Raw genomic sequence first — 25,781 nt, 5'->3', positions numbered from 1 at the left:
TCCTTGCCCCCCTTGGGCACTACCCCCAACCCCACACCTCTCTAGGCCACCCCTTTCCCCCCAATGTGAGGCGATATATTCTCCATTATAAGTAATGGGGAAAAACCTTAAAGATGCGTAAACTTCAACAATTCACCAAAAATCAGCCCTTTGCCCAATCCCTCTGCAATTAAGGCAATAGCCTCCACCCATTAGTCACTACCACCCCACTCTCCTGCCCCAAATCCCACTTTATGCCCCAAATCTGCCCCAAAGACACTAAAACTTCAAAAATTCACCCAAAATCAGCCCTGTGCCCAATCCCTCTGCAATTGGGGTGGTAGCCTCCACCCATTAGGCACTACCACCCCACTCTTTTGGCCCCGGGACCCAGTTTTTTAATCCGAATCGATTCTGATTCAGATTAATTCGGACCCAGGATTCAGATGTGGGCCCAAAAACAAATCAGAGATTCAGAAATCTCTGAGATTCAGAAATTGAGATTCGGACCCCAAAACAAATCAGGGTGTTTCGATTTGGATCCGAATCGAAACACCAAAAATCTGAATTGCACACCCCTAGATGACATGTGCATGCCTCCTGCTGCACTGCCTCATCATGTGGGCTGCCGGGCTGCCAACAGCTGATCCCAGGCTGCTGGCAGCCATTATAATCATAGAGGCTGGGGGAAGAAGTGGCCCAGCAGTGGAGAGATTCCCCATATGCACCACACTGCTCACATGGTGCACGTGGGATTCCTGGTAGCCTAGCAACCTTCCCCCCACCTCTTTATAGCTGTGCCACTCACAGACATGCCACTTATCTGGGCATGCAGGCGACAGAGTCCTATTCAGGCTTCTGCCTTCCCCCAAGCTCCTTCCTGTTTGGTCATGTGAACAACCTCACTGTGTGGCAATCCATGGTGGAGGAGATTTCAACCATAACGTTTAGGCACCAGGAAGAAGAGGTGGTGATAAGAGCTGCTGCAGCCAACCCTGTGCAAGCTCATTGGCTGACAGACAAATGCTACACTAGTGCAAACATGTTGCACTAGTGCAAAGATGTAGGGATGTGCCCAAATCAATTTATGTGATTTGATTCGAGGTCAAATCGAATCAGCCAGATTCTATAATGAATACAAATATGCTGAATATTTTTATACCACTTTTCAACAAAAGTTCCCAAAGCGGTTTACATATATGTGCGTGTGTGTATTTATCCTATTTTTATACCACCCAATACAGTATGTACATCTCTAGGCAGTGTACAAAATTTAAAACAATATTTAAAAATCTGCAGAGATTAAAATTAAAAACAATTAAAAGAGTAGCATAAAAACAGAAAACAATTATTAAAACAAACTATAATAAATAATTATTTATGAATAAACAAAACAAAAAAAAATGGCTCCCAGTCCCCAAAAGGCTCACAATCTAAAAAAGAAACTTAAGATAGACATAAGCAACAGCCACTGGAGGGATGCTGTGCTAGGGTTGGATAGGGCCAGTTGCTCTCCCCCTGCTAAATAAAGAGAATCACCATGTTAAAAGGGGCCTCTTTGCTCAGGTAGCAGGGGACTTTTCCTATAGACTTGAATTTGGAGACTTGAATCTGATCAGATTAGGGTTGGATTCGATTTGATTTGGATTCGAAGTGACTCAACCCAGGGGGCACCAAATTAGGGTGGTGGGTAGAGCCCAGTGGGTGCCACCTACCATGCACATTTCGAGGCAGTGGGGCACTTGGTTGATATTTTTAATGAATCTTAGTTTTTAGTTATTGTGTATATTGCCGCCAAAGGGAATAATGGGGATTTGAATGTAAAAATAAATAAATAAAACACTTTGCACAAGAAAACAAATCAGCAATCAATTTCAGCATTTAAAACAGTGACCCACTATTTTTCAAGTGAGGACCACTTTGACATTAAACCTTCCACATGAGAGGCATTTCTCACTGTGCTGTCTTTCACACAGTACTGCACTTTTCTTAGTTCTGGGAGGGCCCTTTAAGAGAGAGAGAGCACTCTTTAAAGAGCTCCAGAAGGAAGGGCTAGACTTCCTGCTGGGAAGGGCTACACTTCCCAGCACTCCCTGGACACCATTCAAGATGGTGCAGGAGCTCAAGAGGCCTCACTTTCCCTTGAAGGAGCTACCCCTAATGCTCTACAAAGTGCAGCATTACACAGTGAGAATGCTTGTCTCCACATGGTGCCAGGAGAACTGGGCAGAGGATTCAGCTTTGGCCGGAACGACACACAGGCTGAGTGAACAATGAGTCAGGCAGCCACACATAGAGTTGATGGGGCCCATGGGCCTTACAGTGAAGAATACTAGTCTAAAAAGTCTCTGCATTTTACAAGGTTAGTGCCAGGCAATTCTCTCTGACAGGGAATTACAGGGATAATGTTTCCTTTGACAGCTGTTTCTCATAGTTTTCCAAAACAAAATCAGGAAGAAACAGATCATCCTATGAACAAAGTAGCCCTTTACAAAGTAGTGTTTTGTCCACTCCACCACAGAATATCAGAGAAATAATGACCAAGAACATAAGAACAGCCCTGCTGGATCAGGCCCAAGGCCATCTAGTCCAGCATCCTATTTCACACAGTGGCCCACCAGATGCTGCTGGAAGTCTACAGGCAGGAGTTGAGGTCATGCCCTCCATCCTGCTGTTACTCCCCTGCAACTGATACTCAGAGGGATCTTGCCTTTGAGGCTATAGGTGGCCTATAACCCTCCGACTAGTAGCCGTTGATAGACTTCTCCTCCATGAAGTTATCCAAACCCCTCTTAAAGCCATCCAGGTTGTTGACTGTCACCACATCTTTTGGCAGAGAATTCCACAAGTTGATTATATGTTGTGTGAAAAAGTACTTCAGTCTGTCCGTCCCAAAATTTCCTGGCAATCAATTTCATGGGATGACCCCTGGTTCTAGTGTTATGTGAGAAGGAGATGATTTTCTCTCTGCACATTTTCCGGTTCTACAATGTCCTTTTTTAGATGTGGTGACCAGGATTGTACGCAGTACTCCAGGTGTTGCCCCACCGTAGTTTTGTATAAGGGCATTATAATGTTAGCTGTTTTATTTTCAACCCCTTCCTAATGATCCTTAGCATGGAATTGGCCTTTTTCACAGCTGCCACACATTGAGTTGACACTTTCAACAAGCTGTCCATCACAACCCCACGATCCCTCTCCTGGTCAGTCACCGACAGCTCAGATTCCATCAGATTCCATATTTGAGGTTGGGGTTTCTCGTCCCAATGTGCATCACATTACACTTGCCAACAGTGAACCGCATTTGCCATTTTGTTGCCCACTCACCCAGTTTGGAGAGATCCTTTTGGAGCTTCTCACAATCCATTTGGGATTTCACTACCCAAAAGAGCTTGGTATCATCTACAAATTTGGCCACCTCACTGCTTACCCCTACTTATGGATCATTTATGAATAAATTAAAAAGCACTGATCCCAGTACAAATCCCTGGGGTACCCCACTTCTTACTTACTTCCATTGTGAAAACTCTCCATTTATAACTACCCTCTGTTTCCTGTCCTTCAACCAGTTACCAATCTACACATGTACTTTTCCTCTTATCCTGTGACTTCTAAGTTTTCTCAGGAGTCTTTGATGCAGAACTTTGTCAAAAGCTTTTTAAAAGTCCAGGTATACTATGTCAACTGGGTCACCTTGATCCACAAACTTGTTGGCACTCTCAAAGAACTCCAAAAGGTTTGTGAGGCAAGATTTACCTTTACAGAAACCATGATTTCCCGGATCGCTCCTGGATCGCTTTTTGAAAATTGGTGTTATATTGGCCACTTTCCAGTCCTTTGGTACAGAGTCTGATTGCAGGGATAAATTATATATTTTAGCAAGGTGGTCGGCAATTTCACATTTGAGTTCTTTGAGGACTCTTGGATGGATGCCATCCGGCCCTGGCGATTTGCTAGTTTTCAGTTTTTCCAGACATGTTAGAACATCATCTCTTGTCACTTCTATCTGACTCATTTCATTAGCCTCTATTCTTGAAAAGCCTGGTTCAGGAACAGGTATATGCTGAGTATCCTCTGCCATGAAGACAGACGCAAAGAACTCATTTAGCTTCTCTGCAACCTCCATATCCTCCTTAACAATCTCTTTCACTCCCTCATTGTCTAATGGTCCAACCACCTCCCTGGCAGGTTTCCTGCTTCTGATGTATTTAAATAAGTTTTTGCTATTCTCCTTGATGCTTTTATCTAAATGTTCCGCAAACTCTCTTTTCACCTCCCTTATTGTCACCTTGCATTTCTTTTGCAGGAGTTTGTGTTCTTTCTGTTCTCTTCATTTGGACAGGCCTTCCAATTTTGGAAGGACGTCTTCTTCCCTTTTATGGCTTCCTTGACATTACCTGTTAGCCATGCTGGCATCCTCCTGGACTTAGTGGTACCTTTCCTCCTTTTGGGTATACAATCTAACTGGCCTTCTAGTATTGTGGTTTTGAGTAAACTCCATGCATTCTGGAGCGAAGTGACTCTCCTGATTTTCCCTTTCAGTTTTCTTTTCACCATACTTCTCATTTTGGAGAAGTTTCCTCTTCTGAAATTCAAAGTGTCTGTGTTAGACTTCCTTGGTGATTCTCTCCCCACATGTATGTTGAATTTGATCGCACTATGGTCACTAAAGGGTCAATGACACTGACATCGTGCACCAGGACCTGGATGCCACTCAGAATTAAGTCCAAGGTCGCCTTTTCTCTGGTTGGTTCCAAGACCAACTGTTCCAGGGCACAGTCATTCAGCATATCTAGAAATCTGACCTCTTTGTCCTGACCTGACTGTGAATTGACCCAGTCTGTGTGTGGGTAATTGAAGTCACCCATTATTACAGCCCTGCCTCTCCTTGACGCCTCCCTGATTTCTTCCTGCAACTCCCAGACGCTATCGGCATTTTGATCCGGAGGGCGATAGCACATCCCCAGTAACACGTTCCCTTTCCGGCCTTGTATAGTCACCCACAGGGTTTCTGTGGAGGACTCCAGTCCACCTAGGTTTTCTAGCTTGTTAGATTCTATCCCTTCTTTAACATACAGTGCTACCCCTCCTCCAAGGCGCCCCTCCCTGTCCTTTCTATAGAGTTTATACCCAGGGATAAGAGTGCCCCACTGGTTCTCACTGTTCCACCACGTTTCTGTTATGCCCACTATATCTATTTCTGCATTAGCAACCAAGCACTCCAGCTCACCCATCTTGGCTCGGAGGCTTCTGGCATTGACATATAAGCACCTATATGCTGAATCTCTCACCTGGTGTATGCTATCTTTCTTTGGACTCTTGGACCAGCTGGCACAGCCTTCTGTCTGCTCTTTATGCAGTTCTGCTCTGTCCCCTTCTGTTTTATCTGAATCTTTTATGCCCTTGCACCTTATGGGATGGCATATGCCAAATTGGATACTGTCCAGCTCCTATTGGCTATTCCCTAGGCATCATTTTAAAAGCTGCTCTGCAACCTTTTTGATTTTAAGCGCCAGCAGTCTGGTTCCATCTTGGTTCAAGTGCAGCCTGTCCCTTTTGTACAGGCCTTGCTTGCCCCAAAATGTGTCCCAATGCCTAACAAATCTAAACCCCTCCTCCCAGCACCAACGTCTCATCCACGCATTGAAACCCCTCAGCTCTGCCTGTCTCACTGTACCTGCACATGGAACAGGTAGCATTTCTGAGAATGCGACCTTGGGGGTCCTGGACTTCAATACACTACCTATCAGCCTAAATTTGGTTTCCAGGACCTCCCGACTACATTTCCCCACATTGTTGGTGCCAATGTGCACCACGACAGCTGTCTCCTCCTCAGCACTGCCTATCAGCCTATCTAGACACTGTGTGGTGTCCGCAACCTTCGCACCAGGCAGGCAAGTCACCATGCAGTCAACACGTGGGTCACAAACCCATCTCTCTATACCTCTATTGATTGGATCACCCACTACAAGGAGGCTCCCACCCCCTGGAGGAGTATCCCCTGTGCAAGAGGATATGGACTCATCATCCACAGAAGGGGTCCCTTCTAGAGGAGCGTTTCTCTCTTCCTCAGACTGATCTCCTCCTTGCCCGAGACCTTCATTCTCCCTGACAGCAGAGGAGCTATTAGCCTTGGAGTGAGATGCCTCTACCACATCTCTGAAGGTCTCATCGGCATGCCTCTCTATTACTCTAAGCTTCTCCAGATACGCTGCCTTGGTCTCGAGGGAACAAACTTGTTTCCTGAGAGCCAGGAGCTTCTTGCATTGAGCACACACCCATGACTTCTGCCCATGGAGGTCAGGAATAAATAACCATGGTCAGGAATAAATACACCTGGGGTAATTTAGTAATCTCTGGCAATGCTAGCAAACAGCATCTGGAATCTACCTCCAACTGGCCCTTTGGTAATACAGGAAGTGATGCTTATTCAGCCAAAAACTTAACAGGAATTTTCTTAAGAAGTCTTGAGTTAATACTAGGGATGTGTACGATTGAATTTTTGTGATTTGATCTGAAGTTGAATCAAATCAGCCAGATTTGATTTGGAACTTGAATCTGCAAACTTTAATCTGATCAAACCCAAATAGATTTGAGTTGGTTTAGATTCAATAAGGATTCAAATCAGTTCGACCCACTTTTAAAGGTCTAGGGGCACAAAACTGGGGTGGTGGTAGAGCCCCATGGGTGCCACCTACCACCTAGATTTCAAGGCAGTGGAGCACTCAATCTATATTGTATGAATAGTTTTAAATATTAGTGATTTTGTATATTTATGCCTTAGAGAATAATGGGGTTTCAAAGCAGCCCTAACCATAAGAACACAAGAACAGCCTTGTTGGCTGGATTAGGCCCAAGGCCCATCTAGTGCAGCTTCCCATTTTACACAGTGGCCCAACTGGAAACCTACAGGCAGGGCATGGTCTCTCTCCTGCTGTTACTCCCCTGCAACTGGTATTCAGAGGCATCTTACCTCTGAGGCTGGAGGTGGCGTATAGCCCTCCAACTTGTAGCCATTGATAGACCTCTCCTCCACGAAGTTATCCAAACCCCTCTTAAAGCCATCCAAACTGTTGGCTGTCACCACAACTTGTGGCAGAGAATTCCACAAGTTGATTATGCGTTGTGTGAAAAAGTACTTCCATTTGTTGGTCCTAAATTTCTTGGCAATCAATTTCATGGGATGGGGTCCCAGAACAGATCCCTGGGGGACCCCGCTTCTTACTTTTTCCCACAGTGAAAACTCTCCATTTATACTTACCCTCAGGGTGTAGCTATAATTGAGCAGATGGGTTCAAAGAACCCAGGCCCCCCAGTTCCTGAAGGGCCCCCAGCTCCACCCCTCCCTATTTTCTTCATTATCTTCCTCACTCTGAAGGTCCGCTGGGAAGAGGGGTGAACATGGGCTCCCTCTTCCCTAGCTACGGCCCTGCTTACCCTCTGTTTCGTGTCCTTCAACCAATTTCCAATCCACACGTGTACTTGTCCCCTTATTCCATGACTGCTAAGTTTTTCAAGAGTTTTTGATAACGATCTTTATTATTGAAAGAAGTTTTTGTTATTCTCCTTGATGCTTTTAGCTAAATGTTCCTCAAACTTTCTTTTTGCCTCCCTTCTAATCAACCTTGCATTTCTTTTGCCAGATTTTGTGTTTTTTCTGTTCTCTTCATTTGGACAGGCCTTCCAATTTCGGAAGGAAGTCTTCTTCCCCTTTATAGCTTCCTTGACTTTACCTGTTAGCCATGCTGGCATCATCCTGTACTTAATAGTACATTTCCTCCTTTTTTCTATACAGTCTAACTAGGCTTCTAGTATTGTGGTTTTAAGTAAACTCCATGCGTTCTGGAGTGAAGTGACTCTCCTGATTTTCTCTTACAGTTTTCTTTTCACCAAACTCCTCATTTTAGATTAGTTACCACTTCTGAAATTTTAAGTGTCTGTGCTCAACTTCCTTGGTGATTCTCTCCTCGCATGTTTGCTGAATTTGATGGTCACTGTTCCCTAAAGGGTTAATGACACTGACATCACGCACCAGGTCCTGGGTACCACTCAGGATTAAGTCCAAGGTTGTCTTCTCTCTGGTTGGCTCCATGATCAACTTTTCTAGGACACAGTCATTCAGAGTATCTAGAAATTTGACTTCTGTCATTACCTGACTGTGAATTGACCCAGTCTATGTGTGGGTAGTTGAAGTCACCCATTATTACTTCCCTGCCTCTCCTTGATGCCTCCCCTTATTCCCTTCTGCAACTCCCAGTCACTGCCAATGTTTTGATCCGGAGGGCGATAGCACGTCCCCAGTAGCACATTTCCTTTCATGCCTTGTATTGTCACCCACAAGGTTTCTGTGGGGGACTCTGGCCCTCCTAGGTTTTCTAGCTTGTTAGGTACTATCCATAACCATAACCCATATCCCCAGCTTTCATTTAAAAACAGCAGAGCTCTAGTCCTTGTAGAAGTGGAGCTATGGAGCAAAATGTGCAGTCACTATTTTTAAAGTGTTTAGCTTCTTTGGTGTGTAATGACTACTACCCGCCCCCCAGCCACGATCCAGTGGGGTACTCAAATATAAATTGAGCACCCCACTGGCTTGTGGTTTGGGGGTAGTTGGCACATGGGGTGCCAATATCTCCCCTCCCCACAAGCCAGTAGGGTACTGAGTTCAGGAATCTTTGAAGTGTTTATACCCTTTTGTGTGTAATGAATCCTCATAGGGATTCATTATGAGGAAAAGCCATTACACATTAAAGAGTTTAAACAACTCAAAAATTCCTTTAAAAATGGACTGAGTACTAGGGATGTGCAAAAAATTTTGGGCTGTTTTTTCTGAGGTGTGAATTCTCATTCTATCATAGCAAATGAGATTTTTTTCAATTAGACAACTCTCATGACCCCACTTTCACTTTTTCACACTCTCAATTACTATGAATATGAGTAAGTAATCAATTTAGCACATTTCACCTTATGAAGACAAACCTCAGAATTCACCAAAATTCACCCCTCTGCCCAATCACTCTGAAATTGGGGACGGGTGGTAGCCTCCACCCATTAGGCACTATCTACCAGCCCACCCCACTCCTTTGGGGCAGATCCACTTTCTGCCCCCAATCTGCCCCAAAGACACCAAAACTTCAAATATTCCCAAAAAATCAGGCCTCTGCCCAATCCCCCTGAAATTGGGGTGGTAGCCTCCACCCATTAGGCACTACCATCCCACCCCACTCTTTTGGGGCAGATCCACTTTCTGCCCCCAAACTGCCCCAAAGTCACTAAAACTTCAAAAATTCTCAGAAAATCAGCCCTTTGTCCAATCCCCCTGAAATTGGGGTGGTAGCCTCCACCCATTAGGCACTACCACACCACCCCACTATGCTGCCCCAGTCCCCACTTTCTGCCCCAATCTGCCCCAAAGACATGAAAATTTCAGAAATTCACCAAAAATCAGCCCTTTGCCCAATCCCCCTGAAATTGGGGTGGTAGCCTGCACCCATTATGCACTACCACCCCACCCCACTCCTTTTGCCCAGATCCCATGCTATGCCCCTGAACTGCCCCAAAGTCACTAAAATTTCAAAAATTCCCCAAAAATCAGCCCTTTGCCCAATTCCCCTGAAATTGGGGTGGTAGACTCCACCCATTGGGCACTACCATCTCACCCCAAATTTTTGCCCCTGGGCCCCTTTTTTACCCCTTGAATCGATTTGGATTCGGATTAAATCAGAACCTAATCAAGGGTGATTCGGGTGGCCCATATTCGGGCACAAAACATAACAGGGGTGATTCGGTTCGGGTCCCAAACCGAATCACCGAATTCCCGAATTGCACACCCCTACTGAGTACCCCACTGGCTTGTGGGTTGTGGGGTAGTTGGCACATGGGGTGTCACATGGGGTGTCACTAATTCCCACCCCACCCACAAGGTAGTGGGGTACTCAGTTCATTTTTTAGGAATTGTTGAAATGTTTAGACTATTTGATTTGTAATGTATCCTCATAGGGATTCATCATGAGGAAAAGTAATTACACACCTAAGAGTCTAAACACTTGAAAAATAGTGACTGCACATTTTGCTCCATAACTCCACTTCCGCAAGGGCTAAAGCTTAGCTTTTTTTTCTTTTTAATGGAAGCTGGGAATCAGGGGAAATGTATAAGGGAAACATGAAAGTCAAATCTCGAAACAAATTCAGTAGAATCTGGGAGGTTTGATTCGAGCTTGAATTTGGCCAGGGGTTCTGGGCAGTTTCATTTTGAGGTCGAATCACTCAAATCGGCTAGATATGAATCAGTTTGCCAGTCCTTACAAGGATGTTGCACGAGCTGCTTCCACTAAATCAGGAACTTGCATTCCAGATTCATGGTGCACTTTTACAATCTGTGGCACACCTCCTGCTGTGAAATCTCTCCCTCAGTCCATCTATGTGTCAGGGAACGATCCTTCTTGCACAAGCAACTGAGCAACTTTGAGCATACATTCAGCTACGTGTGTGTGTGTGTGTGTGTGTGTGTGTGTGTGTGTGTGTGCAGCCTTGTGTGTTGTTTCAACATTAGTCTGGATTCTCTTCCAGTGCTATTTTATTAAAATAGGGTCTTCTTTACACTTTGACAGTGTTATCCCAGCCAGTCAGGGATCACATGGTCAGTATGATGATATATGTCATTGTGTCTATGTCAAGAATTCAGAGTGAAGTTAGTGCTTTCTTTCTACCTGAACTCTGAATGTAGAACAACTTTCACCCCGTTTGCAGCTCATCTCCTTTAAAATTGCTAAATGGGGGGGGGCCTCTTTTCAGAACTGAAGTGAGCTTGACAAAATAGAGCCCCATCTTTCATTCCCAGCACTTGTTAAAAGCCCTCCATTTGTGTTGTTAAATGCAACCACATATGGAGATATTCCTGAGTTCTTATTTTAAAAGATGCAAGCCTTTGGCTGAAATCCAGTTATTTTGATGTCTCCAGATTGTTCTATTACTGGTGGACTGCAGCTGGCAGAGGGAGCATAACTAGACTATCAGATGAATTACAAAACTCTTCAGTTAAATATGCATGGTGTACCACCCTGTGGCAAAATCCTGCTATTACACATGGGAGATTTTTTTTTCCCAGAGAGAGAGAGAGAGAGCGCGCGCGCTTTAAGACTAAAAAAAAAAAGAACTAGGAAATATTTTTATTTATCACAGTCATTAAAAAGGGGAACAAACATGGAAATCTGGGGGGAGAATCGTCTGCGAGTTAAGTAGCAAACTTCACCAAAAGGATTTGTCATAAGCATCTTTGGCAAGCCATGGTATTTCTCGATTCATGTTCCTTCTTTTTGTCTGCAAGTACAGTTTGGGCATATCCCCCAATTTAATTTTCTGGAACAGAGGGCCTCATCTGCTGGGACCAATGGTAATATGCTAGTCTCACAATGTTATCTGGCTGCTGGTCCTGCAGAAATCTGTGTGTGTTTATTCTGCTTGTTGAGTATTGTATGCTACCCTCGGGTTCCCCTATCCGGGGGAAACCGCTCTCAAAGCATTTCTCCTCCTCCTCCCATTACTTGCTGAATCCCAAATGGTCATGCATTAATATAATTACCGCGCTTGGGATTCCGACAGCACAGCACAGCCGCCTTGCCACACAAAGTTATTATTGCCGCTACCCATGTGCGGCTGCTGATAAACCCTTCAAGTCTGCCAATAGACACAAGATCATTATAATTGTTGCAGGCTATTAAAGAAGGAAAGGAAAGGAAAGAATGTGCTCACCTCAACAAAAGAAGCCACTTCACCAAAAAGAGAGGGGAGGGCCATGTTTGCTTTAAATGACAAATTCAAGAATGATGTAAGAACTGGGACTTGTGACTATTTCCCAAGTGGTTAAGAAGATCTCCAGGAGACAACAGGCAGTGGCTGTATCTGAAGTGAGAGAGTTCAGAATTTTAAAGAGTCCTGTTGGAATGGAACAAAACTCCATCTAATCCAGGCCTGCTCAACTTTGGTCCTTCAGCTGTTTTTGGACGACAACTCCCATAATCCCCAGCCACAGTGGCCAGTAGCCAGGAATTATGGGAGTTGTGGGCCAACACGTGCAGGATTGTCGAAGCTGAGCAGGCCTGATCTAATCTAACATCTATTTTCCAATAATGGAAAATAATTATTTTCCATTATTTTCCAATAATGGCCAGCTTGATGTTCCAGGAAGCCGATAAGCAGGGCATGAAGGCAGCAGCCCTTCTCCACTGGTATACACAGCACCTGGTATTTAGAGCGTAGACTGCTCCCAGACATGGAGGGCCCCATTAGCTGCCATAACAAAGAATGAATAATTGTCCATGATTGATTGAAAAACAAAACACTTCCTATGCACCTGCTGCTCCCCAAAGGAGGAGGGAGTGCCTGGATGTGGTATTTCCATTGACTTCTTCCATGTCTGTTCAGTTTTTCACTTCAGCTGACATGAAAACAAGGGAAATGAAATATAATTGAGTATATGTGTGTGTATACGTTTCTGTATCCACTGCCACCATTTAGGTTGAACAGTTCCCTCCCAAAATATTTACTGCCTTTGAGAGTGGGGGGATGCTATAGGCATGGGATTTATTGTTTCACACACAAAAAGACCCAAAGTCAGAAAGAAATGTGATATGATATAATCCACACCCACTTTTCCCCTGAGTGCTCTACCCATGGAAGGGGCACCATGGAAATATACAGTCTGTCAGCAGACCTAAGACGCAGCATTTTTCTTTTGTGCCAGATGCCTTGCACACAAGCTCCTGTATCCAGACTTGGAAGCTCCTGTGAGAATGCAGGGTCAGCTGGGGCTTCTCCATGCATTAAGATCATTCTCATGACCAGCACTTCCAGGGTAGGAGGCAATAAACGCACCGCCACAGGCTCATGTGGCACCATGGGACTGCCACCTACCTGCTGCCCCAAACCAGGGCTACCCAAGATTTATACCTTGATCTTTACCAAGGCTAGCAGAAATAAGCCCCATTCCACTGCACAGCCTCAATTGTGTGAATGATCGGGGTGTTCACAGCAGCTCCCAACAGCCTGGTGCAACCTCCACCGGGGAGTGCTGCATATACAGGTGAAAGAGAGCAGCCAGGAAGCCCGAAGCTGCTGCATTGACACAGGCAGCCTCCCTGCTGCCCGCACAATGCATTGTGGGATACTGAAGGACTTCCTCCTCCAGATCCCTGCTCAGGACATTGCCACTGCTCTGCTTGTGTGGGTGCATGAGCAGCAGCGGCAGGAATGGGCTCGGGTCATCTGGGTGCGAGTTCCTGCCTCCCCACCACCACCACCAGCCGTCCCGAGTTTGGTCATGAGCACAACATCATTGTCTTGTGATGAGAAGTCTGGATGACCATTCCAGATGAACTTAAAAAAACTCCTGTGCTCATGTAGGAATGCTGTGTTGGTTGGGGCTTCTCCACACACCATGTTGTGAGGGAAGGCTCTGGATCACCAAAACCTCTTAAATAGTTTTTAAACCCTTAGAATTGGTCCCAGTGCTTCAATTGCATTTCTGCTGCTGCGGTCACAGAAGTGAGTGCAGTTTTCAAGTGATCTGGAGACGGGGACAAGATGAGCTTCCTACTTCATTGGATCAACCCCCTGAGACCCCTGCCCAAGTCCTGCATTCAAATCCCATTATGTTTTAGTATTGCTGGCATTTTTTGCTGACTGCCACTTGCAAGTTTGGAAAGGTGAGGCACGGCTCTTTGCCCTGTTCTTTGTAGTTGGTAACCTAAATTACCCTCTTTCCCTTGTAGTGAAAAACCTCAGTTTCTTTGTTTCTCTAATAGGAAGGGAAGAAGGGTTGAAACACCACAGAACTATCAACCTCCCCTTATAAAAGTATTCATGGAGCATGAAGTAACACAGTTTAGGAGAAAGATATAACTGTGCAGTGGTTTTCAGTGTAAGTCCTGGGGATCAGTTGCAGGCCTTATCAGCCCTAAGTTTGACTCCCTGACTAATTTATTTATTGGGCCTGTGTGAAGTTCCAGCCTCAGAGGCAAGATTCCTCTAAATGCCAGTTGCAGGGGAGTAGCAGTAGGAGAGAGGGCATGCCCTCAGCTCCTGCTTGTGGGCTTCTCAGAGGCATCTGGTGGGCCACTGTGTGAAACAGGATGCTGGACTAGATAGGCCTTGGGCCTGATCCAACAGGGCTCTTCTTATGTTCTTATGTTAAGCTACGGCCAAAGCTGGATACACTGCACAGTCCCCCTGGCATCATGCAGAGGTGACCGTTCTTACTGTGCAGTGTTGTGCTTTGCCCATTCCCGAGGGGCTCCTTTAAAGGAAATGGAGCCCTTGAGCCCCTGCACTGTCTTGAAAGGCATGCACAGAGTGCTGAAAGTACAGCCTTTCCCAGAGCTGTCCTCCAGGGGCCTTTAAGAGCGGGCTCTATCTCTCTTAAAGGGCCTTCCCAGCATTGAGAAAAACACAGTACTGTGCAGAGGTCAGTATGGTGGGAAATGGCTTTTGCATTGAAGGTGTTTCCTTTTTTTGGTTTGTTTTGGTTTGGGGGGAGTTGCCAAAGTGGCCCCCACTTTAAAAAAAATAGTGAAGATCACTGTCCATGGGTAAAATAAAAAGAAAGTGAATCCTATTCCTATTGAAATTAATGGCTGCCATGATGCAAAGCATTACGGAGTTGCTACAGACTTCAAAGGCAGAATCGGGGCTGGTCAGAACAAGTTGCACTTCCACGGGATTTCCTGTTTGGGGAAAGGGTGCACATCATGTCAGCCAGTGTGAGCTGGGGCATTTCCAAATGAGATGAACATTATGCCATTTGAGACTACTTTAAAAGTAGTTTCATTTTCGTCATGGATTTACCGCAAATTGCCCAGAGGTGGCACTGCAAAATAGTGCATGGATGAAGTAAGGGGTGTGAACAGCATGTCAGTAAACGCTAATACCTTTTAGTGTGAAAGGGCGCTGTGTAAGCTGGATAGAGAGTCAAGAAATGCAGACACCTTCCATGTTCAAGTAGAATATTTCCCCCATTCCCCATCAGGAAATGCCCATAATATTACATGAGGTGGTTGGTACCACTGGCAGGGGTGAACGGTCTACCCCACTGGAGATGAAAAGCTGTTGATTGATTGATTAATTGATTGATTGATTAAGTGCCGTCAAGTTGGTGTCGACGCTTAGCAACCACAAAGATAGATTCTCTCCAGGATGATCTGTCCTCAACTTGGCCTTTAAGGTCTCTCAGTGGTGCATTCATTGTTGTCATAATCGAGTCCACCCACCTTGCTGCTGGTCGTCCTCGTCTTCTCTTTCCTTCAACTTTCCCCAGCATTATGGACTTCTCAAGGGAGCTGGTTTTCTCATAATGTGTCTGAAGTATGCTAGTTTGAGCCTGATCATTTGTGCCTCATGTGAAAATTCTAGTTTGATTTGTTCTGTGATCTCTTTGTTTTGCTGGCTGTCCATGGTATCCTCAAAAGTCTTCTCCAGCACCCAAGTTCAAAAGTGTCAGTGCTTTTTCTATCTTGCTTCTTCAGACTCCAGCTTTCTCATCCATAGAGTGTCATGGGAAAAACCATAGTCTGAACGATTCTAATCTTTGTAGGTATAGACACATCATGGCATCTAAATATCCTTTCCAACCCTACCAAGTGCTAGTCTGCGGCGTCTTTCTTGACTGCTGGATCCTTTACTGCTGATGGTTGATCCTAAAAGGCAGAAGCTATCCACCACTTTAATGTCTTCATTATCAGTTCTGAGGCTGGTTGCTGTACCCGTTGTCATTAGTTTAATCTTTTTGACATTTAGTCGTAGTCCCATTTTTTCACTGTGCTCCTTGACTTTTATTGCTAGAACTTGCAGATCATCCGTGTTCTCAGCTATCAGAGTGATATCGTCAGCGTAGTGCAGGTTATTGATGTTCCATTCTCCAACTTTGAAACCACAATCATCTTCTTCCAATCCAGCTTATCTCAGTATATGTTCAGCATATAAACTGAATAAATAAGGAGAAAGTATACAGCCTTGTCTTACTCCTTTGCTGATCTGGAACCATTCTGTTTCACCATGTTCCATCTGGACTGTGGCTTCCTGTTCTGTGAATAGGTTTCTCATGAGAACCATGAGATGTTCTGGGATGCCCATTTTCCGAAGGATGCATAAAGCAAGCGATAGCATTGCAAAACTTCCAGCTTTCACTGTGTTATCATGCTTTTATTGACCTGGCCATCCTGATCATTGGGCATGTAGCAACCAAATTTGCAATGGTTTTTACATTTGCAAACTTTTAAAAGCTTTAAAAAGTTTTCAAAACACAAAAACTACTATAGAATCTTGCAAGAACAATGGAAATGGAAATTGGCAAGGGATGTCCCCCAACGATTACTCCATGGAGAGAGTACAACCATTTGTTCATTGGTACCCTAGCCCTAGGCTACCTAATGGCACAGTGGGCAAGTAATCTACCTAAGGAGCAAGAGGCTGCTGGTTCGAATCCCCGCTGGTATGTTTCCCAGACTATGGGAAACACCTATATCAGGCAGCAGCGATATAGGAAGATTCTGAAAGGCATCATCTTATACTACTGTGCGGGAGGAGGCAATGGTAAACCCCTCCTGTATTCTACCAAAGACAACCACAGGGCTCTGTGGGCACCAGGAGTCAACACTGATTCAACGGCACAACAACCCTAGCCCTGACACTAACCCTTTCCTCTATGGAAAAGACGACTGCAGTTTTGCCCTAATAATTTGGAGGTAGGGATAAAAAGCGGGGGGGTGGGGCTCACAGAGAGATGTAAATGCAACAATGTGATCACCTATTTTCCATCTCTAGCAGGGTAAAGGTTGTGAAAAATCACTATGAGTATTTGTCCCCTGAGATAGTACCAATGGCAAAAATGTGTGGGTCTGGCATGGAAAAAAAGTTAGTGACAATGAACTTGTCCCATTGGTTTCAGTGCTGCTTAGCCATGACTGACTTTCTTTGGATACAACTCCATTTTTAAATATCCCTTTAGGGTCACTTATAGCCCTAAATGCGTTGGCGGGTTAAATACTTAATAATCTTAGAAACAGCAGTGCTCTGTACTTATCTTGCCACTGTAAGCCATGGCTGATTATGCCGAAAGTATGCACATCAGGATAATCACTGGATGGGTTTTATTTGTTTTATGGGAGCCCTAACAGATGGCGAGACAGATGTTGTGGCAACCTAATTGGGCTTTTCTCTGTGATGTTTATCGGGGCTTGCAGTATGTGGATTGCCATTTGGCAGTGCCTTTTGCAGCTGTATAGTTCTGAGAGGGCAGCAGTGGGGGGGAAGCAATGTGCAAGATGAAATTGATCAACAGAAATTATACGAAAGAGGGAGAAGTGCCAGGTTGTGGAAGGATTGTGCAGGTTTGGCCTGCAGGTGAGATCCGGTGTCCATAAGCATAATCTCCATAAGCAGAGGTGCTTTGCAGTAAGTGCATCAGCCATTCCTACTAATAATGTAAAGTTCCACTCAGTTTCAAGTAGGGTTGTTGGCTAATTGTGGAATTTTTATTTAGGCAATTTTCTTTAAACAATTTGACTTGGCCAAGGAGGGTCTGCCCTGGTTTGCCTTTGAATGGGAGACTACTTATGTGAAGACTGTAAGATATTTCTCTTAGGAGATGGGGCACTCTGGGAAGAGCACCTGAATGCTTGCATGAAGAAGGTTCACAGTTCCCTCCCTGGCATCTCCAAGAGAGGACTGGGAAAGACTTCTGCCTGTAACCTTGGAGAAAATGCTGCCAGTTTGTGTAGACAAGACTGAGCTAGATGGACCAATGGTCTGACTCGGTAGAAGGCAGCTTCCTATGTTCTTATGAAGAGGATTGCTGGTCTTGTAGCAAGCATGAATTTTCCAGTTTGCTAAGCAGCATCTTCCCTGGTTTACATTTGGATGGGTGACTACATGTGAGCGCTGTCTGCAGTCAGATATTCACATAAGAACAGCCCTGCTGGATCAGGCCCAAGGAAGCCCATCTAATCCAGCATCCTGTTTCCCACAGTGGCTCACCAGATGCTGCTGGAAGCCACAGGCAGGAGTTGAGGGCATGCCCTCTCTCCTGCTGTTACTCCCCTGCAACTGGTACTCAGAGGCATCCTGCCTCTGAGGCTGGAGGTGGCCTATAGCCCTCCAACTGGTAGCCGATGACAGACCTCTCCTCCATGAAGTTATTCAACCCCCTCTTAAAACCATCCAGGTTATTCCAACCCCCTCTTAAAACCATCCAGGCTGTCACCACATCATGTGGCAGAGAATTCCACAAGCTGATTATGCGTTGTGTGAAAAAGTACTTCCTTTTGTCAATCCTAAATTTCCTGGCAATCAATTTCATGGGATGACCCCTGGTTCTATTGTTAAGTGAAAAGGAAAATAATTTCTCTCTATCCACTTTCTCCACACCATGCATCCTCTATAATAAAAGGCTTGGGTGTCCGCCCGTGTCTCTGCGTCCGTGTCTTTCTCGGCCGTTCTGGGCATGCGTGGAGCGCATGCCCAGAACATCCGAGAAAGATACGGCCGCAGGCAACAGGCGGCCATTTTGGATCCCAGTCCGGACCTCCAAGCGTTGGAAGCGGCGGCAGCGATTGGGGCCGATGCCGGCCGCGGCGGGGCAACAGGGCCCGATGGCGGTGGCTGCGGCTGTGATGGGACAACAGGGAAGCGATGGCGGCAGCGAGTGGGGCCCATGGCGGCCGCGGCGGGGCGACGGTTGGTGGTTGCAGAGCTGGCCCGGCAGCAGACGGGCAGCCCGCAGTGGGCCCCGATACCAGGGGCAGAAGGTGGGAATGGGGGGAGCGGTGGCTGTCCGGCAGCTGGCCGCAACGATGGAAAAGCCGCGGCAGTGGCCACGGCAGGCTGCATGGCGTGGCGGGCCTGCCGCGGCCGGCATCTGACCCAGTCGCCGCCTCCTGCTGCTGCTTCGCCGCCACTTCCAAAATTAACTGTTTGCCGCCCGGGAGGAGGAGCGGTGGGCCGGTAAGAAGAAAATTTGAAAATGCAGTGGGGGGGAAGGGCAGGGGGGAGGGGCAAGAGGGAGTGGGGCAGGGGGGAGGAGAGGGGAAAAATGTAACCCAACTAGTGCCCGTTATTTTAACGGGCTTAAAAATACTAGTGATTTTATAAACCTCTATCATGTCTCCCCGCAGTCATCTTTTTCTAAACTAAATAGTGCCATCCTTATGGGGTGGGGGCATAGCTCTTTCGTAGAATGTCTGCTTGCATGCAGAAGGCTCCAGGCTTACTCTCTGGTATCTCAAGGGAGGGTTGGGAGAGACTCCTGCCTGTGACCTTGGAGAGTCACTGTAGACAGTACTGAGCTAAATGGACCAATGGTCTGACTCCATCATAAGGCAGCTTCCTGTGTCTTTTACCTGATTAATAACATTATGAAATGTAGATGTATTTGCATATTACCAAAACCCCAAATAAGTGCCTTTTAGAGATTGCTGAAGGTCTGAGTTAATAATGGGGTGTAGCGGTTATGGAGAGTTGATTTGAGCTTAAATGTGGCCAGGAGTGACTGAGCAGATTCATTTCAAGGTCAAATCACTCGAACAGACCAGATTCAAGTCAAATCGATTCAACCTCGAAATGATTTGCACATCCCTAGTCCAGAGGCGTAACTAGGGAAAATAGCGCCTAGGGCAAGCACTGAAATTGCGCCCCTGTCCAAGCAGGAATGATGGGACTTGTAGTCAACAATATCTGGAAATCCTTGTTAAAAGGAACACTGTACCATCTAGACATGGTTGTTGATCAAAACCTGAAAACATGAGCCATCTCTGTAAAGGACTTAGAACAACAGTCAGGAGTTATGTGAGGATTCCAAGTGTCATTTTCTCTGTCTCATCTCATTCTTTTTTAAAAAAACATGACTTTGTCCTAGACAATCACTTGCCCAAATAGCCACTAGAAAAATAGGGGAAGAAGAAGGTGGTGGTGGTGGGGTGTCTATAAACCAGTTAATGATTCCTGCCAGCCTTTGTCTTATGATGACTGTTGGCTCATGATGGGGTATATGTGCATTCAACACACTAGTGCTTACTTTGACACCAAGAGGGAGGAGGATACATGAGTTTGCCACACTAGACAGAGGCATTTGCAACAGGAGCAGACAGCCAAGTTCTGCCAGGGCCAAAACCAGCCCTTGCCAGACTAAGAAATCATTGTAATTTGCCTCTTCCTGTCACAAGCAGTGTGCTGTTCTTTTATTATTGACTCTAACTCTCAAATATCCCAGTCACAGATGGAAAATTCAGGGTCAATTTACAAGAGACGCAGTTTCTACATGGAAGTTTCTTCTGTGCAGGTGTTGTGCAGAAACCCATGTGTAGTGACCGCCAGGGGCATAGCAAGGTTGGAATGGGCCAAGATGAGATTTTAAAATGGGCCCCCAGCCCCTCAAAGTCCAGGGCCTCTACACATCCCAGGCCCCCAAGGATTTAAGTCTGATATTTCAAAATAAGTATGCTGCCTGGAAATACATTTCACTGAATACACACATGCACACTTCACAGTATATAGTGATATACATTGAGTACTATATATTTGTGCCACTTTTAATGCCTAGAACACACTAGCAACACTAATTATTAAAATGGCCCCCTCGCTGCAGATTAGCAAAGGAGACTTTCAACCATGCAGGGTGAGCCTATGTTTGTTTTCTCAGAATTCTGAACAAATTCAGTAAAGTTTGATTCCAGGAGCTTTTTCACACGAGGCTTTTAAAGCCCTTTAACACACATCTCCTCTGGAATGGAGGTGCTGCATTCACATGTTGGCCAGATTTACCCTGAAGTCCCTGCAAGTTATTGGAGAGCAGTCCACACACAAGTATAATAAAATAAAATAAAAGCACAATACATGCTCCATAGTTATCACTCAGACCTTCTGGGTTGCAAAACAACTTGAACATAAGTGCATTTATAAATGAATGACAGAATAAATAAATATTTGTTCCAGAAGTTTTTTGTAATTTTCTGACATGAAACAAGCCACTTATAGGCCTTAGATAGTTTTTGTTTTTAAAGCCAGCACATTTTTCAGTCTGTTTTAAATTAAATATTCAGAGACTTCTCAGTCTCGCCCCACCCCACCCCATATCAAAGCCCTATGGCAAGCAGAACCCTATATACGGGGGTAACCACAAAAAGGGATTCACAGCCTACCTGGTAAAAGCTGTGCTGGATGGTCTGGTCTGCTGCAGGGAGGGTCTGCTGCAGGGAGCTCTGCCAACCTCCTTCCTGGCTTGCTGGGGCCTGCCGTGTTCAGGCTTCAGGGAGGCCTGCTGGGTGGCCTCTCTGGAAGCCCCGCCCACCCACCAATCAGCTGAGAGGCGGGGAGAGAAGAGCTCTGCAGTTTGCAGGCTGCTCCGATCCTAGGCCGGAGCTGGAGGCAAGTGGCTGAGGGGCCCTGGGGCGGGGCTGGGCAGGTGGGCAATGGGGTGGGGGTGGCAGGAACTGGCGTGGTGCCCCCACCTCAGTGGCACCTAGGGCACGTGCCCTGCCTGCCCACCCCCCCAGTTCTGCCTATGCCCTAGTCACAAGTTGTGCCGGCTTGCACCGAAGCATAGCTTTATATAGGATTGTAACATTCTGCAAATCCATCTATGTCTTAGCAGTTGATTTCTCCACTATGAACGTTTACTTCCTGTTGGAATCTCTCCCCCAAATTCTCATGCCTCCCTGCACATGTCTGCCAGTGGTGTTGAAGGAAGCCATTTGCTCCTCTTCACTGTTGCCGTCCCAGTGCAAAGATGCTAGTAAAGCTCTTCTCTCTTGCCCTAGAGGCTACGACTCTTCTTCGCAAGCAGCATATTATTAAACATTTATTCCAGTTGTTTTGCGCATAAACTTCTGCTCCAGTGGTGTTTTGTGTACCAGTCTCTTTGGAATAGTGAAGCAGGGGAAATAAGCTTGTAATGTAGATTCCCTAATATAGCTGATGCTCTGCACATTCTTGGCTTTGTTGCAGAAATTGAAGCAGCGATCAATCCGGACCGATCCGGGGATGCTGTGAATGTGTTGGCCCAGTGTCTGGAGGCTGTAAGGGTTTAGATGGGCCAAAAGAAGCTCAGGCCTAATACCTCCAAGACAGAGTTGCTCTTGTTCAGTTCTCGATCTGGCCAGGTTCCGATTTTGAGTGTTTCCCTTGATGGGGTCGCGCTCCCCTTGAAAGAACAGGCTCATGATTTGGGGGTCATCCTGGACTCATGGCTCCTGCTGGAAGAGCAGGTGAAAGCTGTGGCTAGGAGAGCCTTTGCCCAGCTTTGTCTGGTGTGCCAATTGTGGCCTTGCCTCAACCAGCTGGCCCTGGCAACCATGACTTATGCCCTCATCACCTTTTGGTTGGCCTACTGCAATGCGCTATACCTGGGGTTGCCTTTGAAGATGACTTGGAAGCTTCAGCTGGCCCAAAATGCCACAGCCTGTCTGCTTATGGGCAGCAGAAAATATGATCAGGTTTCACCTTTGTTGAGGTCACTACATTGCCTGCCAGTGCGCTTCCGGGTCCAATTCAAAGTGCTGGTTACCACCTATAAAACCCTTCAGGGTTCGGTGCCTGTGTACCTTCAGGACCACCTCTCCTGTCCAACTTTGACTCACCCTGTGAGGTGGTCTCATGTGGGTCTTCTCTGAGTTCCATGCCCAGGGGAGGTACATGGGGCCTGGGCCCATGGGAGGGCATTCTCTGTTGCAGCCCCCTCCTTATGGAACACCTTGCCTCCTGAGATTCGTAATGCCCCCTCCCTTCTGTCCTTTAAGAAGCTTTTGAAAACTTATCTATTTTGCCAGGCTCAGTGTAAGAGCCCTTTCCACCATGCTGCCCTCTGCTTAGTACTGTGCTTTTCTCAGAGCTGGGAGGGCCCTTTAAGAGAGATGGAGCCCTCTCTTAGGAGTTCTGTGGGGAAAGAGTAGGAAGGGCTACCCTTCCCAACACTCTTTGCATGCCTTCCAAGATGGTTCAAGAGCTCAAGAGGGCACTGTTTCCCTTAAAGGAGCCCCACCACCACCATCACCACCACCGGTACTGGACAAAGCACAGCAGTGCTTTGTGAGAATGGTCATCTCTGCTTGGTGTCAGGGGGATTGTGTGGTGAATTCAGATTTGGCCGAAGCTTCGCACGGGCCCAATAAGCAATTAGACAGGGGCCACACTTAGGGTTGATGGGGGCTACCACTGACCCCCAGGCCTTATAGTGTAGAACATTGGCATACCCAATGTGTGGTATTATGTAGACTGTTCCTTGATACGTCACCCCTTCACAGTGCACCCTTCAGGCATGACGAAATGTACAGCTACCATTTTACACATGTCAGTCACTGAGCATTTGAACCACTAGTGGAGCTTGTCCAGCTGCCGTGGCAGCCCCGCTCACCCTGCCCCCTACGTCTGATGTCAGGCACGGGGGTTAGCCACATCCCCGCATCTGATGTCAGATGTGGGGGGGGCATGGTCTGACTCCCGAACCAGGTCCCATTCGGGAGCTAGATCGAGGCCAGTGCTGCATTCACTGTGTGGCCAGAAGCGGCTCTCCCTGAGGAAGAGCCGCTCCTGGCTCCAATGCGAATGTAGCACTGGCCATTTAATTCCCAAACGGGGCCCTGGGGCCCCGCTCGGGAGCGAAACCAGCCCCCCCACGCTTCTGATGTCAGAAGTGGGTGGATGTTGGGATCATGAGGCACAGCCCCTTAGGAGTGGCAGCCCAGGTTCTTTGAACCCGGTTGCCCAATGGTGGCTACACCCCAGGTTTGAACTGTGATAGCATACTGTCAGATAATGATGTTCTACTAATATATCTTTATCCCAGAGACCTTTTATGATTCTGAGAAGGCAGCGGGGCAGAATGTTCATTTGAGGACACACACACACGCTTTCCTCTCTATAGTTGATACTGCATAACATTATGCAAAAATGGCACCCACAAAAATGGCACAGATGAAGTTGCACAATAGTGCAGCCATTAATAGCTGCACTGTTGCGCAACTCTGTTTGGGCCATGTTTGCGCTTGCACAATGGTGCAAATGTTACTTTCCACTGCATGCATAACATTGTGCAGTATGTGAGCCACAGCATTCTTGGTCAATGTAGTAACCCCAACTACTGAAATAACTCTTGATCTTGGGGTTATATGTTAACTGATTAGTTTTACTCCTTGAATGAAAAAACATTGATCTGATTATTTCAAATAGTGTATCATTCTTTGGATGGTGGTGGTGGGAGGGCATCATATTTAGGGCCTGCCTGGGGTGATTGCCCCTGTGTGGTGTCCAGGACAATTCCCTTGCTCCCCACAAAAGGTCCTGAATGAATGTATAAATAAATAAATATTAATTCCTTGAATATTTATGCTGAGCTTAACACAGACCTGCAGAATGTGAATGTGACCCATCAGCTATGTTATGTCGTCTGCCAGGTTTTTGACAGCTTCTCGCCAGTTTTTGCAGTCCTAAGCATACAGCAAAACCAAGAGCTTTACTGAGCCCCTGGTGGTCCTCTATACATGACTTAGAGCTGTGTTTAGCTTGGTCGGCTGAAAGGTGTGCAGACCCAGCTTAACAGGTTTTGACAAGGCTCATGCGTTCCCTGTATATGTGAAGTCCACATACTCTCTTATAATGTTTCTGCTTATGTGTTTTCAGAGGCAACCGTTCTAAGCTACGATGGAAGTATGTTTATGAAAATACAACTCCCCGTGGTGATGCACACCGAGGCAGAGGACGTGTCATTACGGTTCAGGTCTCAGCGGGCTTATGGCATTTTAATGGCCACTACTTCTAGGGAATCTGCTGACACGTTGCGTTTGGAGCTGGATGCAGGACGTGTTAAGCTAACAGTCAACCTAGGTAACATCCCTCCCCAACTCCCACCCTAAAATTAACATCTGGGACATTCTTTTGTTGTCTTTGCCTGCAATCATCTATTCAATAGCTTGTTTGCCACTGAAAATACAATTTTGTATCTATCTACCTATAGATAGATAGATTTAAAGTCCATTCTTTGTTTCTTCTAATTATGTTATTTTGTCTTAACACACTCCTCCATAATCCACCCTAATTAATTTTAAATGGCAGTCTGTTCTAAAAAGAGAAGACCAGTATGTCAATGGCATTATTAGCCTACCCTGATTTTTCATTCTTCTCACCCAACAAATTGAATTTTAGCCAGATTTTCCCAGCTCCCCGTATAATGAAAATCCATCCCAATTCATGGTCTCCTTGTGTACGTGGGAAAACCATGCATGTGGCTTTCTCATGTGGTTTCTCAATTCACTTCACTTCTCAGAAAGGTATGTGGTATATCCACATTGTGAGTACAGAGCTGCCCTCAGCTATGAGGTCCACAAGGAAGCCATGGTTGGACAGAGAATTAATATATGTATCCGAGTTCCCATGGAATGTGGGATGAGGCTCATGGAGAGCCATTCAGATGATTCCCTGGCAGCTGATCTGAGCACTGGTCTTCTGCAAGTTTGGGGGTGATCCCATGTTAGCAGACTTATTGCTTAAGGCTAACACTGGTGTGTCATTATGTCCAGTTCTGAGCATTAGAATTGGTATCTTCTCTAACTCTTTTCAGTATATCTGATTTTGGCATAACAGAATAGCATGCAGAGTATATATGCAAGCATATAAATCTGATATCTATTATGATCAATCAATCAATCTTTATTACAGTCACAGACCAGCATAAAGTACATTTTAACTCTATTATGATAATTTGCTATGTTTACAAGCCCCATTTTTGTTCATGGTGGTCTTCTCTTTATAGCAGCCTGGCATTATAT

The 25,781-nt window shown here is 46.0% G+C and overlaps 1 protein-coding gene across 27 annotated transcripts in view; it reads left to right on the top strand.

Moving 5' to 3' along the window:
* The window catches only part of NRXN1 (neurexin 1), a 1,475,796-nt gene that overhangs the window by 651,805 nt on the left and 798,210 nt on the right, over nucleotides 1-25,781 (top strand). For all 27 annotated transcript variants that reach the window (XM_053244491.1, XM_053244481.1, XM_053244465.1 and 24 more), the window contains one exon: nucleotides 24,637-24,840. In XM_053244491.1, coding sequence (XP_053100466.1) covers nucleotides 24,637-24,840 — 204 coding nt within the window. The remainder of the gene's footprint in view (nucleotides 1-24,636; nucleotides 24,841-25,781) is intronic.

Source organism: Hemicordylus capensis, chromosome 1 (assembly GCF_027244095.1).
Source record: "Hemicordylus capensis ecotype Gifberg chromosome 1, rHemCap1.1.pri, whole genome shotgun sequence".
NCBI classification, from domain to species: Eukaryota; Metazoa; Chordata; class Lepidosauria; order Squamata; family Cordylidae; genus Hemicordylus; species Hemicordylus capensis.
Note: the sequence above shows the minus strand (reverse complement) of the source record. Positions and strands in the feature narration are given on the sequence as shown.